General features: G+C 33.7%; 1 protein-coding gene across 1 annotated transcript in view; it reads right to left on the reverse strand.

Annotated features, from left to right (window-relative positions):
• Window positions 1-15,172, reverse strand: part of LOC106638913 (armadillo repeat-containing protein 8) — a 447,393-nt gene that overhangs the window by 157,952 nt on the left and 274,269 nt on the right. The window contains exon 6 of the mRNA XM_089597970.1: window positions 6,110-6,633. Within this exon, the coding sequence (XP_089454096.1) occupies window positions 6,110-6,633 (524 nt within the window). The remainder of the gene's footprint in view (window positions 1-6,109; window positions 6,634-15,172) is intronic.

Below are 15,172 nucleotides of genomic sequence, written 5' to 3' on the forward strand. Positions count from 1 at the left end.
GTTTGTAGGACGAACGGTTGCGTAAAGCCAGGCCTCGATAGGACAGGGGCTTGGTTTACCTACTAGTCATGTTAAAAATTTCAGTATTGCAAGTCTTATTGCTAAACCAATTTTAAAAAGTTTTTGTCGTTCCTTGTTTTCATCGGTGTTTATTACTGTTGCCACCGGTTTGTATGTAGTCTCGGCTCGCTCCGGTGAGGTGGCACTAACTCCTACTGCCCCTCTCCTCTGGCGTTTTCCGGCCTCTCTATATTACATTTAGGGCACTTATAACGCTTGTCCACTATTTTGCCCCACTTGGTACAATATTCACGGTAGGGGTAATCATTACACCAGATGTCCAGCATTCCGGCAAATAAAATAGGACCGGTCTTTGTTTTTTGTAGCTGCGTTTTTACCCGTATTTCTCGTGTTATAGACGGCTAACTTTTTTTTCTGAGAGGCTGATGCTTGTGCATTTTCGCACCTTTCTGCGGCCTCTTGTTTTCCTAGCATCATATCTTTCAACGGAGCTAGCATTTCCTCAAGCTGCTGTTGCACAGTTTTATACTGCTTCACCGTTTTTTCATCTTCGATTACTGTAGTGGCCGTTGTGGTGGTTAACGCTTTTATCAGCTGCAGTTCTGCGCTATTGCCGGCGCTAGGAATGGATTCCACTGCAGCAACTTTGTTTGATGTCGATTGTTTTCGGGAAACAAATGATGTCGCTGGAAACAAACAGTCCTCTGGTGGTGGAGGTGGACGATATTCTCTGTCTTGCTGTTGGGTTAATTCAACATTCTTGCCTAACAGCAGAAAGTCATTAAAGCTGCCTATTTGCGCTCTGGGAATCCTACCACGATAGTATGGGTGAAGGTTCCTGTACGCCCGATTAATTTGTTCGTAGAGCGGCAGGGGTGGGTAAATTTTATCTATTAGGGTTCGCAGATTTGATAGATAACTGGCAATATCTTTATGCGGTGCCTGTGTGCGTTCCTCATCTTTTTTGTGAACCCTACCCTGTAAGTCGTATATTCCATACTGCAACTGGAAAGCAGTGATATAAATTCGCCTATCGTATGCCAGTCGTATTTTTCTCGTCGGAACCAATTATTGGTTTCCGCGTCAAATACTGCTAATAACACTCTTTACAGTTCCTCTAATGATAGGTTGTATGTTGTCACGCATTCCCACAACCGCGTCAAAAAATCTTCCGGGTCATTTTTAGCGCGTCCACGAAATTCCACATTCCAGCGAGCCAAAAGGTCTAGCGTGTATCTTTCGCACCTAATTTGTGATTCGCGTTGGTGTGTTGACATTTGTGCGTTTGGTCCTGGCAACCCCTGTGGTCCATGTATAGCATTTGTATGGAAACCCCCCTCCCCCCTTTGTTCGAAATCGCTACTCGGGACCGAACGGTAAGTATTTTGGGTTCCTGGGTTAAATCGTACGCAGAGAAGTTTCGCGTGTTGTTGCTGTGTATATCCACCCGTAGTTGGCTCATAGTATATGTTGTTGGTAGTTGTATACTCGAGTGATGTCTTAGCAAGTGCAGGGGTACGTTTTGTTGAGGTGTCATGCTGGGATTATACGGATGGATAGTTGAGTGCACTTGGGGTATATTCAAGCTGTACTGGGGTATGTTAGGCATTTGGGATGCCACAGCGGGATTTTGCCCACCTCCTCCTTGTACATGGTGAAGTGTGTCGCGGTATCCCAGTTGTGTGTTATAACCGTACATACCAGTTGTTGGGGCTTCTAGATGGTCATTTGTAGAATTTTCGTTTGACCATGTAACCCGACGTCCGCTCGCATCGCCATTTACTCTGTTCGAGGCTCCCAAATTTCCCTGGAGGCCATTATCACCGAGTGCCAAAGTTGCCTTGTCGTCCCTTCCTACACCTGCTTCTATAGTTTCTCTAGGAGCCCCACTTGCACCCATCTTGGGTGCCAAGTTAGCCCCAGAGTTAAGTAACGGATTTGCCGCTAACACATGGGACGGTCTGTTCGTGGAATTTTGAATTGCATCTTCTTTAAGCCACTCGTATGATCTTCGGTAGGATTGCGATTCCTTGTATGTGCGCATCAACATCTGTGCATCGCGCCCTACTGATTCCATTTCTCCTTGATTGTCTACTATTTTCGCGTTATCGAGATCACGACGCACCTGCTCGCTTACAACTTCACGGAATTGCTGCGGTGCGGTTGTCAAGATGTTGGCGTGATCGCCATCAGCCACGCTGGTGTTCGTCGTCGACGATTCATGAGGTACGAATCTAGTTTCGCGGCATTTCGGCCTCTCCACTGCGTCCGAAAGCTCCATGGCCGAATTATTTTTATCTATTTGCGTAATTTTATATATGTCCTTGTTCCATGCATTAACTGTTGGTCCGATATATTTTCTGTTAAGAAAACGCTGCAAACGATCCCTAGCTTCTATTACGGTTCCATTCCTTCTCAATCTTAATAATATTAAATATTGAAATATTTCCCCGTCCGTAAACTGTTCAACAATATCTGCGATTACTCTTGATATCGTCTCATGGCTCAATGCCTAAAGTTTGTCCCCCCCAGTCACGCTTTTGAAATACTTATTAAGCTACTGTAGGGATCATTTCGAACAAGTTTTTCAAAATACCGTATATTAGTACGAGCAATCTGCTATACGAATGTAAACACTGTGTTCATCCTACTATCAAACTCTCACTTCGTGTCTTTAGAAACTATACCCTATACACTATTTACATTGTGTGATGACTATTAATGCTGTACAAGGTCACGCCTTAAAATAAAAGAAAGACACTTTATTATTATTTTATTGCGCACAAGCAAGGGCAGAACGGTAGTGCAAAAAAAAACAAATGACCAACAGAGAATAAAATTTTGAAACCCAATAGATACTTAAATATGACACACTGTGCACTATAATTTTTATTATAAACACAGCGTACCACCAGAACTTACATAGCGATACGCGCCAGACGATCATATCCCCTATACATATAATTCAAATAATCACAGAGGCCAGGCAGTGCGCGTAAGAAAACCTACCTTCCTAGGCATACGACGCGCACACACAATGGCCGCTTAAAGCACTGCGCCGAGCAATTGCCTGTACAACTAGTCGAGCGCTATGTGATGTGTCGTGCCTTGCTTACCTCGCAGTCAGCAGCAAGACACGGCAAATATAAAATTCTTTTTTATTATTACTTACTATAGAGCTAAACAGATAGGATGGATAGCTGGCAATCAATATACAAAAATGGGCGAGATTAACACTTAAGCTTTTGTATACGTCTACTAATTACTCAAAACTTAGCATTAATTCTATATAAAGTTTACCCTACTTAACTATCCGACCTGGCCTGACTTTGTGCAGCCTTAGCCCTGTGGGTGCAGGTTTGGCAGTTGCTGCTCGGCACAATGCTTATACACGGCAAGGACGGGATATAAAAAAAGGAGGCCTACCATTTTCACTACTGCAGGGATCTTCTTGCAGCACTAGCTTCGGGTACCGGAAGATCCGACGAGCAGAAGTTGGCACTTGGACCCAGTAGTCCTTAGAAGTGTGTGCGTAAAGGTTGTCGCAGCAGTCAGGTTATTGGTCGCTCGGTGCAGTACGCAGTGTTATCTCGCACACACGCCCGTGGAACTATACGACGCAACAAAGCCTTCAGATTATACGTCCCGACGGGAAGCAGACAAAACGAAGATTTCTTGTTAGCCTGCCGATTTGTGCTCCCCGATACAGTAGCTATCTGCATGTGCATGCGTCGATGCGCACACACACCCACCGCTGCACACAGTCAAGGGCTGGCAGTGCTGCCTATAGTAGGGATAGGTAAAGGGATAGGTCGAAGGGCCTTGGGTGAGGTAGTGTTGGTGTACATTGCATCGCCTCTCCTCTTGTCTGCTACTACCACATACATTCCTACCGTGACGTCGGTTTCCCACGTCACACAGAATTAAACAATTAATGAGCAAGTAACTATTCATTCATACATACATGCATTTTTACAATGAGGCTGGCCGTATTCTATGTCAGCATATTATGAAGCATTCACCTTAAAGCTAATACACACACGCGAACACATAAACGACATACAAGCTCCTTTTGTCATATGAGCTTGCTTCATATTCACAATACGTCTTACCGGAATTTTGATGAACAGATAGTTTTTAGTTATAGTATAATCCGTATCAACTCGGGATGTTACACCTTAACAAAAACCTCAATTATTAATAAAAAAATTTTGTCACATATAGTGGTAGGGAGCCACCATAATATGAAGTCTTGTTTATTTTGCACGTTTGTTATATTCATATTTTATTTGATAGTAACAATTATAGTTTATATTGTTATTAAAGTAGTTATGTGCTATGAAACGAAAAAGAAAAAAACTTTTTTTTTATTATTTGATTCTTTTTTATACGACATACTTATTTAAACTTTTGTCTTTGAGTACTTTTACACAAGTTTTTGCCATTACATACATCTAAAATATTACGTGCAACAAAAGTCAAGAGCCACTATTTCTTATTTTTGATAATTGAATCTCTGAAGCTTGCGTACAGAACTCGAAATGAGGTGAAGCTTCGGCTAAGTTTTTCAACCCTGTGTATCTTTTATTCAGTAAGCAACCTTCAACATGCCCAAAAATCTAAATTATAGATTCATTGAGTCTTACTTCACCATAGATTTTAACTTGTGTGACAGCTCAATTTTAAAAAAGGTGATAAGCCCTCTTTCTATAAATATGAAAGCCTAAGTAATGTGACATAATGTTTATGTGCTCACTACTTACAACTAAAATTAGTGTAAAGTAAACGCAAAAAACGTAAAATATAAGTAAATTTAAGTAAATTAAAAGTTAGCTTGATGTAATACTTTTCAAAGCTATACTTTTATAGGCGCGTTCTTCCCTACGGAGTAAATCAACGATTTTAGATTCGTGACCATGCGAAAAAGTGTAATGGAAGTGGATTTTGCTTAATTATCCCCCTACACCACCCAACATCATCTCACCATGCACATTATACAACATCATCAAACCACACCACACATTTTTAATTTTACTTAGTTTTCTTCTTTCAGTAATTTCTATGAAAAAAAAAAAAAAAAAAAAAAAACAGTTTCCAAAGAGATTTGGACCTCCAACCTTGTGTACGCTGGTCGAGACCCTTACACACTCTGCTATGATCAGGCCCGACGTTAAAAAATCGATTACTTGATTTTATATAGTTCGTTACTTGTTTTCAATGTAAATTCTTATTTATTGTGTAGTCATTTGTTTCGTACTCTACGAATACAATAATTGATTTTTTATTACGTTTTCTTCTTTCACAATTTTTCCTTTGTGATTGTGAACAAAATTCAAAGAACTGGGAGGAGCGCAAATATATGCTGCAACGCTGGAAATTATTTTTCTCATAAGGATGAACTTACAACATGCTTTTACGCATACTTGACCCCTTCTTTTTTTGTGTTATTAAAAAAAAAAAAAAAAAAAAATCATAGATCTATTTAAAAATGAAACAGATTTTTCGAATAGTAATCTTTCATACAAACCGAAGATGAGAGCTTTGTATGGATCTTAAAAATCAAATTTAAAGTGTTTTTTCCATACGGTTACATGTTGAATCTAAGTTTTTCAAATTAAACATGTGAAAAAGCATACAGTTAAACGATCTGCTATTTTATAAGAGTATTTGGTATTTTCTTAGTAAGTTGTTTTTATATTTGTTCTGTTATTAGATTTAAAAATATTTATTGAAACCACACCCAACTAACGGAGGTTTCTTTCTAACGATAGTTGCACTACCTTTGTACATAATATCGATTCATACGAAGTAAACTTATGTTTATAATTATATTATTTGCCATGTAATTTTATAGAAGTATAACTTCTTACTTGGGTAACCCGACACCCACTGTCCACTCGTTTTTTCTTAAAAGTAAGGTCAATATTACTTTAAATGGTAAAAGCAGCAATTATGTAACAAATCAGAGGCAACGTTAAACCAGAAATTTAAGATTTAACTTTCATTATTATGTTACAATAAAGGGTTGGTTTATTAATTAATTTTAATAGATAAATATAATTCAGAAGACATTTTTATGAATAATTACCATGTAGTCCATCAATTTTTTTAAAACATCTTCATTAGCCATGATGTGATCTCTGGCTCTATCCCCATCGGCAACATTTGCAAGAATACACAGTGCTTGTTCTTTTACATCTGGAGGGTGCATGGGGTCTTCAAGAACTAAAATTACAGCTTGCATTACATGAGCCGCATGATCAGCCATTATTCTATCGATATGAGCTTTTGTTGATAAAAGATTTCGCAACAATCCTAAGGTTTTCATTAAAATTGCTAGTTCAGGATCTGCAAGTAGGCGAAATATTTGATCTGTTCCCAGACATCCTAAAATTTGAGATTTCACTCTTTGCTCAGCTTGAAATGCTACATTCATTAGAGCCCAAATTCCATTTAGTCGAAGTGCAGGATCTGATCGTTTCGTTAAAGAACATAATAGTTCAACTCCACCAGATTCGAGGATAGGTTCTTTGCTCGGACTAAATTCTAGCAACAAATTACACAATGTACCTGAAGCAACAGTAAGTAAATCATCCTCTTCACAGCTCTTTCCTAAACAAAAATCGAATGTATTTATTTAATAATTAGTCTCTTCTAAACATTCAATTACAAGCACAGATAACATCATCTTTCTTTTACTTAGTAAATAAATAATAAACGAGATTTTTTTCACATGACGCTAAGTGAATAAAATTATAATTGCCAACAACATATAAAATATAGGTTATTATTAGAAAAAATGCTGTCACGTTCAAACTATGACATTAAGCTTAACTGTACTTTACTCTGTAACTTCAGAGTGTTTACTCTGTGTTTCAAGGAATACAAAAAAAGTTTGTTATTTTGATCTTCAATACATCTATTGATTTGGTTGTTAACTTTCCACGAAATAAAACCATCTGGATAAAAAAAAGGTTAAGGTGCCTAACCATTGTATTGAACGAGTTAAACAATGTTAATTTCAAGGAAACTAATGAAATCAAATCATAAAAGAAAAAATTGTTATCGTTTACCATTATTTTGATTAATTTGTTTCTTCAGCAGCGTAAGAAAGTAGAAATTTTATACATTATTCTAAAATAGAGGTGTATGTTAACTTAAAAAAAAAAGACCTTGTCCAGTCCTGCAAGAAGTCTTAAAACGACGTCAAGTCTTGAAAAAAATAATGGAGGACATTTAAGAATTAAACTTTGTGGGGGCTCTAAAGAGTATTTGCGGTAAGAGGGTCAGTTTATTGCCAATCTTACTAAAATAATCACACAATGTAAGAAAAAATATGTATACTTTGTCATGTCCATGTACTACTGCACAATAATCGACAATTTATTTCTGGAATCGTAGTTCAGCACATTAAAAGATACAATGTAATAAAGAAAGAAAAAGTATTAGTTTTTCTGCTTATGTAGGGGACACCCCAAAGAAAGACACTGGACGTGATCTCCCAATAGCTTTCGAAACATTGAAAGTATTCTTCTTAATTTTCATCCTGTCACTTTAACGAGCCTTATTTGTGTGTTACCATTTTGTAATCCCTACGATTGAGTTTTAATATTACTGCGACACCATCATATGTGCAATGTCATGCAACTTACGCGTTTATTGTACTTAATGTCAAAATTCTTGTGTGTGCGAAAAAAAGTATTAGTAACATTAATAAAGAGGGGTTTTCGAAATAAATCTTTAAAGCTTTGTTTTACAGCACGTCAAATTAAATTCATGTATTATCATAAACGAGCTCAGTGTTTATACACATGTAAAATTGAAATACATTGCAAAATTAGTAGATGTATGAATAACGTATATTTACAAATTAAAACTTGGTTTTAATATAATTTATTATATTTATTTTCTTCATGTGACGTTTTTTATACATACATTTCTTACCACTTTTTAAATAATAAAATTTTTAAGCTCTTAAAAAAGTCATTCTTTACGAAAGTTGTTCCCTAACAAAGCTGACAGTGTATTTCATAACTCTTGGAAGTGTTAAGTGAAAACTGGAGCAAACAGCTAAGCCCAAACACATAGAGTCAGCAAGTGCCAGTCCCGTAGCAAGTAAAATAAAAAACTAAAACTTCGTAAAATGTGTATCCCTTTGTTCGGCGCCTTAGACAGTAGCTTACCACCGCTCATTCAGTGTGGTTGGTAATTGTATATAAGATAAATTTAATAATTATATTGCACAATAGAAAGTATTAATACGTATGGAGTATAAAGTAGTGTAAGCCAAGAAAAAAACAAAAAGTAAGAGGAAAAAAGTACGTTAATATATACAGACACATATTATAAGACCCAAAATCTTTCCTCTTTTCTCTTCCAGGCAAAAAGAAATATTTAGATTGTGTGCTGGTCTAATAGCCTATGGAGAAGCGTTAGACTATAGTTTACAACCTCAAGATTTAAATTATAGGCAAAGTGATATCATAATTCATGTGAATTTAACATTAACGGTAGCAGAGCACAGTTGGGCTTCTAGCTATTTGTATGTTTATTCTCGGTTCCCTTATTATTATTTTGAAGAAACAATAAAAATAATTCAACGAAACATGTTAATAAATAACGTAAAAAATAACACATAGAGCAGTTTGCACAGACGTGTACATGCTGTGACTTTGTAAAAAGCATAATACATGTGGTAATTCGTAGAAAATAAAGAAATTAAATAACAATACATTAATAAATAAGAGATAAAATAAATAAGAAAAAATTTGACTGTCATAAGAACTACGGAGAAAATAAAATTAGTTTTATCTTATGTATAATTTTTACATAAAATAATAGTAAAGTCATAAAAATTAGTAATCTCTTATACTAACCATTCAGATATAAGCCTCAATATCAGATCTGCTAACTAAAGCAGTCTATCAACTCTTATCTTGAATCTACTCATCAAAGCGATTCGTTTCTTGAGTCCTGGTTGAATAGTGAGCTCTTAAAATCGAGGATCTGTTTTTTAGATCTATGTTTTCCTAATTTACAAATACACAATAACACAGTGGATCAATGGAATGTATATATATATATATATATATATATATATATATATATATTGAGAGTACACGTATAAGGGGTGCTTTGTGTGTGTGTGTGTGTTTGTGTGTGTGTGTGTGTGTGTGTGTGTGTGCATGAGAACGTAAAGGGACGAACTGGTATGGGGAATGCGCGAAGCCTCAGTTCAACGATGAACGCGCATTAGCTGTAGCAGCATTTAACGGTCGACCAGGAGAGGGGACTCACTTGAGAGAGCTCGGAGCAATGGGCTCGGGAGGCTAGTCTCAGGAAATTGCTTCCCAAGAAAGCACTTAAGGTCCCGAAGGGGAGATCGGCAAGGAAGTACGAATCGACAGCTCCAAGGGGACGACGCAAGGCAAGGAACTACAGATCCATGCGGCATCGATCCAGCTCCAGTGATTCTTGTTTGCTGCCAAACATCCTGCGCCATTACTACACGCTGCTGCACAATTAAAAAAAAAAAAAAATAGTAAGTGTTCCCTTCCTATTCTGGTATCTTCTTCTCATCAACAAATGTTGATGAGTTCAGACAAAGGGCATAAACAATCTCTGGTTGCTTAATTGATCCAACCAAGTGGTGGTCCTGAGTCGGCGATCAGTAACGAAGGAGGACTATTTTTTGTGTTCTAAGTCTCTCAATGCGTAGTGGTTTTGCTTGGAGGAAGTTTTCCGGTGTTTCCTTGGATTTTTGTTTTTGTGTCGCATTTTTCCCGGTATTAGATTCGTGGTCGGGAAGCTGAGTAGTTTTTCCTTGTGAACTAGTGAATGACAAGCGTTGATCCCACTTCGTGAGATCATTTAGTTGGTAGATAAAAATCTCCAGCTGCTCAGTTAACCGAAAGGTGACCTATTGATCGCTTTCTCAGTCATCCGTCTTTGATCATGTGAACGACATTCTCGTGTTGCGGGCCATGCAGTAATATTACCTGTACGTGTACGAAACATCTGTATTTTTTAAATATTTATTTCGAATTTTTGAATATTGGTTTGTTAAGAAAAAAGTAGAGAATCAAGCCCTAATGCATTCTAAGTCTGCGTATCATTATGTACAGCTCTCTTGTATTGACGATTATACATTACTATTTTCCATTGTAAACATGAAATGTCACGCATTCTACTATGAATAGCATTCTATTGTTGATTCTTATTTTAAAGTAGTTTGTAAGCTTACAAGGAAAGAAAACAATTTTGTCCGGCGAACGTTACGAAGTTGGGTTGGAAACGTATAATAACCCAAAACCCTTTTCATGTTTATTCTTATGAACGCGATTGAATCTGAATAGTAAATGTTTTTAATTTATTTTTCGGCATAAAAGTTCATCTCATGCATTTATAAGAATTTCGAGAATTATATGTATACTCCTTATGATTTTTTCTTTTATTATTTCAACAACGCATTTTTTTTCAATATTGTATCTATTAACTCATTTCCATACTAAAATGTTTTTCTCTGAGTTTGACGCTGAATTTGAAAACACGATTTATATTTCTCTCTGATTTTGTCTTATTTTATTTTCTTTTACAATTTGAAGTAACATAAAAATTAAATTAGACTTTATTTCGTCTCTGAGTATTATTAAGTGCCTCTATCCTCAATTCCTCTGTCCGCCGTAATTGTGTCTCACTATCACCCTCGTGTTACTGTTGAAAAAGTAACCGTTGCAATGTGTATATATATATATATATACATATACATATAAGTTCTTGACACAAGTAATACCAGTAAATCAACTCTGCAACCTGGACGGGTTACAAGAAAAACAAAAGAAGTGGCACAAAAACTTTACTTACAAAATCTATTGGCTAAAAAAATTTTTTCAGAGGAAAAATTACATGCTATTATTAATAAATAACACCATTACTATAATTCTTATGAATGAAAGTATAATACCAATTTATAAAAAAATAAAGACTTGAAGACGAAACTAGTGTGTACGCTGCAAAAAAATAATTTTTTTAATTCAGAAATTTATGTTAAGAAGCAATGTAATAATTTGATAATCTTATTAAATACACGATCTGATATATTAATTTTATTTCACGGAAAGAGAGTTTATTAAAGGAGCTTAAACGCATGGACAAAAATTACACACACACAAACGCATATATACATATTTATAGTGTTTATAAAAAGTGACTTAGGTGGACTTCACGTGCTTCTAGAATATATATCAATAACGTGAAATTATTATGAAGACATCCGCATAACTCCACTTGTGTCCTTACAACTTCACTCACATACATGTGATTGTCCGCGTAAGTATCCTTTGGACACACACACACATATACATATCTTTATATAAGGAGACTTATGAGGACTTTACGTGCTTTTAGAATATACACTAACAAACATTGAACAGTTATGAGGACAGTCCGCATAAGTACGATTTTGTCCTTAAAACATCCTTTTTTTACATAATAATGTCCACATAAGTCACCATAAATAAAAATATATTTATACATACAGATATATTTATATAAAAGTGGGGCTTTGCCCCCTGCGCGATACGCGTTAACCCCTAGTGTAAAAAGTTAAAAGTTTATTTTCGTAAATTACTTGAAATTTATTTACATTTTTTTTATTGTATTCTTTTGGAATATTGAAAAACCGCAAGTGTAAAAATAATTTATTTCAGTATTCCTTATCAAGTATACGTGAATATGAATATTTAAAATTTTTATGTACATATTAAATTTTTTTTGACATATTTAATAAGATATTATATAATTTGGTTATGATATAATTTTTCTTCAAATAACACTTTTATCAACATTCTAAAATAAATGAAAGAATTATATATAACCGTCGTAGAGTTCATAAATATTTAATGAAATTTTAACATTAAAATTTTCCTTATTTTTTTATGATGTGTCATAATATGCCTTTTAAATGAATCATTTCAAGTCAATTTTTTTCCACATCCAATGCAAATATTTCCATTATGTCAATAATGTGTTTTCATGATTCTTTTTAAATGTGCATCTCTTTTAAATTCGTTCTGACAAACATGACATTTTATTCTTTTTCCAAATATTGTTCAACAATACTACGTTTTTAAAACACGAATTTTATGGAGAATTTTCTGATAAATTATGTTATATAATAAATGATTATTATTACAAAAAAAAACTTTTAAAAATAAGAAATTCAAATCCCTCAAGAATAAAACTAATATTCAAACAGAAGTTGACAATTCAGTAAATAATACGTTAAACATAAAAAAAAGGAAATGTTTTAATAATTTAATAGTTAATCATAGTTAACCTTGGCAATTCAAAAGCTTATTAGATAACAGTTTATATCAAACAGATAGGAACAGATTATTCAAAAATTTTTCTCTCTTTTTGTATGAAAAAGACTATTTCCATTTCCACTAGAACAAGATTGATGATAGTTAAAAATTTCGTAGAAAATAGAAGTTTTATATCAATTTTATGGTTAAGAACGAATATTTAAAAAATGTGATAAATTCTGAAAATTATTTTGAAATAATAATCAACTCAGGAACTTATGATACGTAAATTTAAATACAAAGTTTTGTAGACATAATCAATTTACACATGACAATTAGTGTTCAGAATTCTATGAACGTTTTATATTTTGGAGATTGTTCAAATATTTTAAAATTAAAAATTTAATTCTTAGAAACTGTAGATTAGGGTATATTTAAGTTTTTATGTTTTCAAAATAATGCTATTAAAAGAAAACTACGAAATGTTATATACATATGTATATTTATATATATATATATGTATATACTAGTGAGGCTCCACCCCCCTGCGCGCTCCGCGCGCCAACTCCCCCTTTCATTGTGTTATAAATGTAATTTTTTCAAAATAAGGTTTGTATTAATATTTTTTAAAGCCTTAAAAAATGATAAAATTAATTGTAAGTATAAAAATAACATGTTAAAGTGTATTTTACAGAATTTGGAAGACTATAGCATTTTTCGAAAATACTCGGAAATAAATTCTCTACGCTGGGAAATGATTACTGGTCTGCCTTTTACCTTTTAAGGAAATCTGAAGAACAAGCTGCTAATTTCAAATAAAAGTGGTTAAGTTTATATAGACAGAGAGTTGTGCCCTTGACTTTTTGTTGGTGAGCTTTATTATTTTTTCTAGTGGCCCTTTTTTTTTAATGAACTGTCTATCCTGTATGTGTCAATAGATATTTCTAAGCTCTTATATTTATATATGCCCCCTGCGCGCTCTGCGCACCAATCCCCGTAATTGCAAATTAGATTTATGAAGTATGGAAAAAAATTCGAATTATATTAATTGTTACTTAAAATTTATATACATAAAAAATGTATATTGATCATAATTAATTGCATAAATTTTTAACAATCACTTTCTATTTACCCTGACTAATCACAGCTATTTCAATGGGATTAGTAGAACACGATTTTCAAAACGATATAATTTTCGAAGAAGCATGTAACGTTATGCTGCCATTTCAACTACGAAAATTTTTCGCATGGTGTATTATGTCTGAAAAGTTTTTTGATAATATTTTTTGGAACAAATACAAAAATTTTTTATTAAAGATTGTAAAGATAATCAAAATAAAGCTCTTGTACATTTTAACGAAATTTTCAATTCTGAAAATATGTCTTGTAAAGATTTTGGTTTACCAGAACCAACAGAAACGATAAAAAAAATATTGATACTCACAAAGATGATAGAATATTTTGTAAATATAAACTCGATAAAATGTTTTCACAACTCAGTCGTGATCAACGTCGAATTTTTCAAAAAAAAGTAAAATTTTAAAAATGAAATTTAAAACAAAAAATTTTTTCATTGATGATCCTGGTGGATCTGGAAAAATTTTTCTATACAAAACGTAAATTTATTTTTTCATATCAATTGAAAAAAAAATTCTTACAATGGCTTGGACAGGTATTGCTTCTATTCTGCTCCCAAAGGGAATGACCACTTACAGAACTTTCAGACTTCCTTTAGACTTAAGTTCTATAGAAAGTGCATTCTTCCAGTTTAAGCCAGATAAAAAAAAATTACTTAATGTAGAAGTAATTATTTGGAATGAAAATTCTATGATACCGAAAGAAGCGTAAGAAATCGTTGATAGGACTTTAAAAGATTTATCTAGTAGTACTAAACCTTTTGGGAATAAAGTAATAATTTTAGGGGGAGACTTTCGTCAAATTCTCCCAGTAGTATAAAACCCAAGCAAAATTACTATTGTTCAAGAAACCATAAAATTTTTCAATTTTTGGCCCTTATTTAATATTTTTTATTTAAAAAATGATATACGTTCAATTGATAAAAAAATTTCTTTATTGCTACTGAATATAGGAGAAGGCAGAATTAAAACTTTTGTAATTCCTCAGACATGAAAAACAAATGATGGATGTTCTAAAACTTTTAATAATGATGATGATTCTTTCATAAGTAAAGCTATATTAACATCTCACAATGAATACACTCATTTTTTGAACAAAAAATTTTAAATAATATGGTAGGAACATTAGTAACGTACTATAGTATTGATAAAGCAACTCACAAAGGAGTAGATAAAGCAGAAGATAATATTTATATTAATTTCCCTACAGATCATTTAAATAGTATTAAAGAAGGTCTTCCTCCACATAAATTGAATTTGAAAATCAACGCTATTGTTATGTTGATACGAAACTTAAACAAATCTGAAGGACTTTGCAATGGTACAAGATTACGAATTACGAAATTATTGAAATACAACATCGAAGCTTAATCACAGGTGAAAAAAAAAGAAATAAAGTCTTTATTTCAAGTATAATACTACAAACAAACAATTCTTCTTCGCTACCTTTTATATTGTACAGAAAACAATTTCCATTTACTTTAGCTTTTTCTATGACTATCAATAAATCTCAAGGTCAAAGTTTTGATGCCTTAGGAGTATACCTTCGAAAACCATTATTTTCTTATGGGCAATTATATGTTGCATTGTCTAGATGTAGAAACCCAAAAAAAATTTTCATCTAAATTAAATCAGAAAACAAATTTGAAACTAAAAAATATTGTTTGGAATGAAAATTCAGAGTAACAAAAATACTATTCTATGGTTCAT

This window comes from Copidosoma floridanum, unplaced genomic scaffold, assembly GCF_036245765.1.
Source record: "Copidosoma floridanum isolate Cflo_tuat_1 unplaced genomic scaffold, Cflo_Japanese_pri ptg000004l, whole genome shotgun sequence".
NCBI classification, from domain to species: domain Eukaryota; kingdom Metazoa; phylum Arthropoda; class Insecta; order Hymenoptera; family Encyrtidae; genus Copidosoma; species Copidosoma floridanum.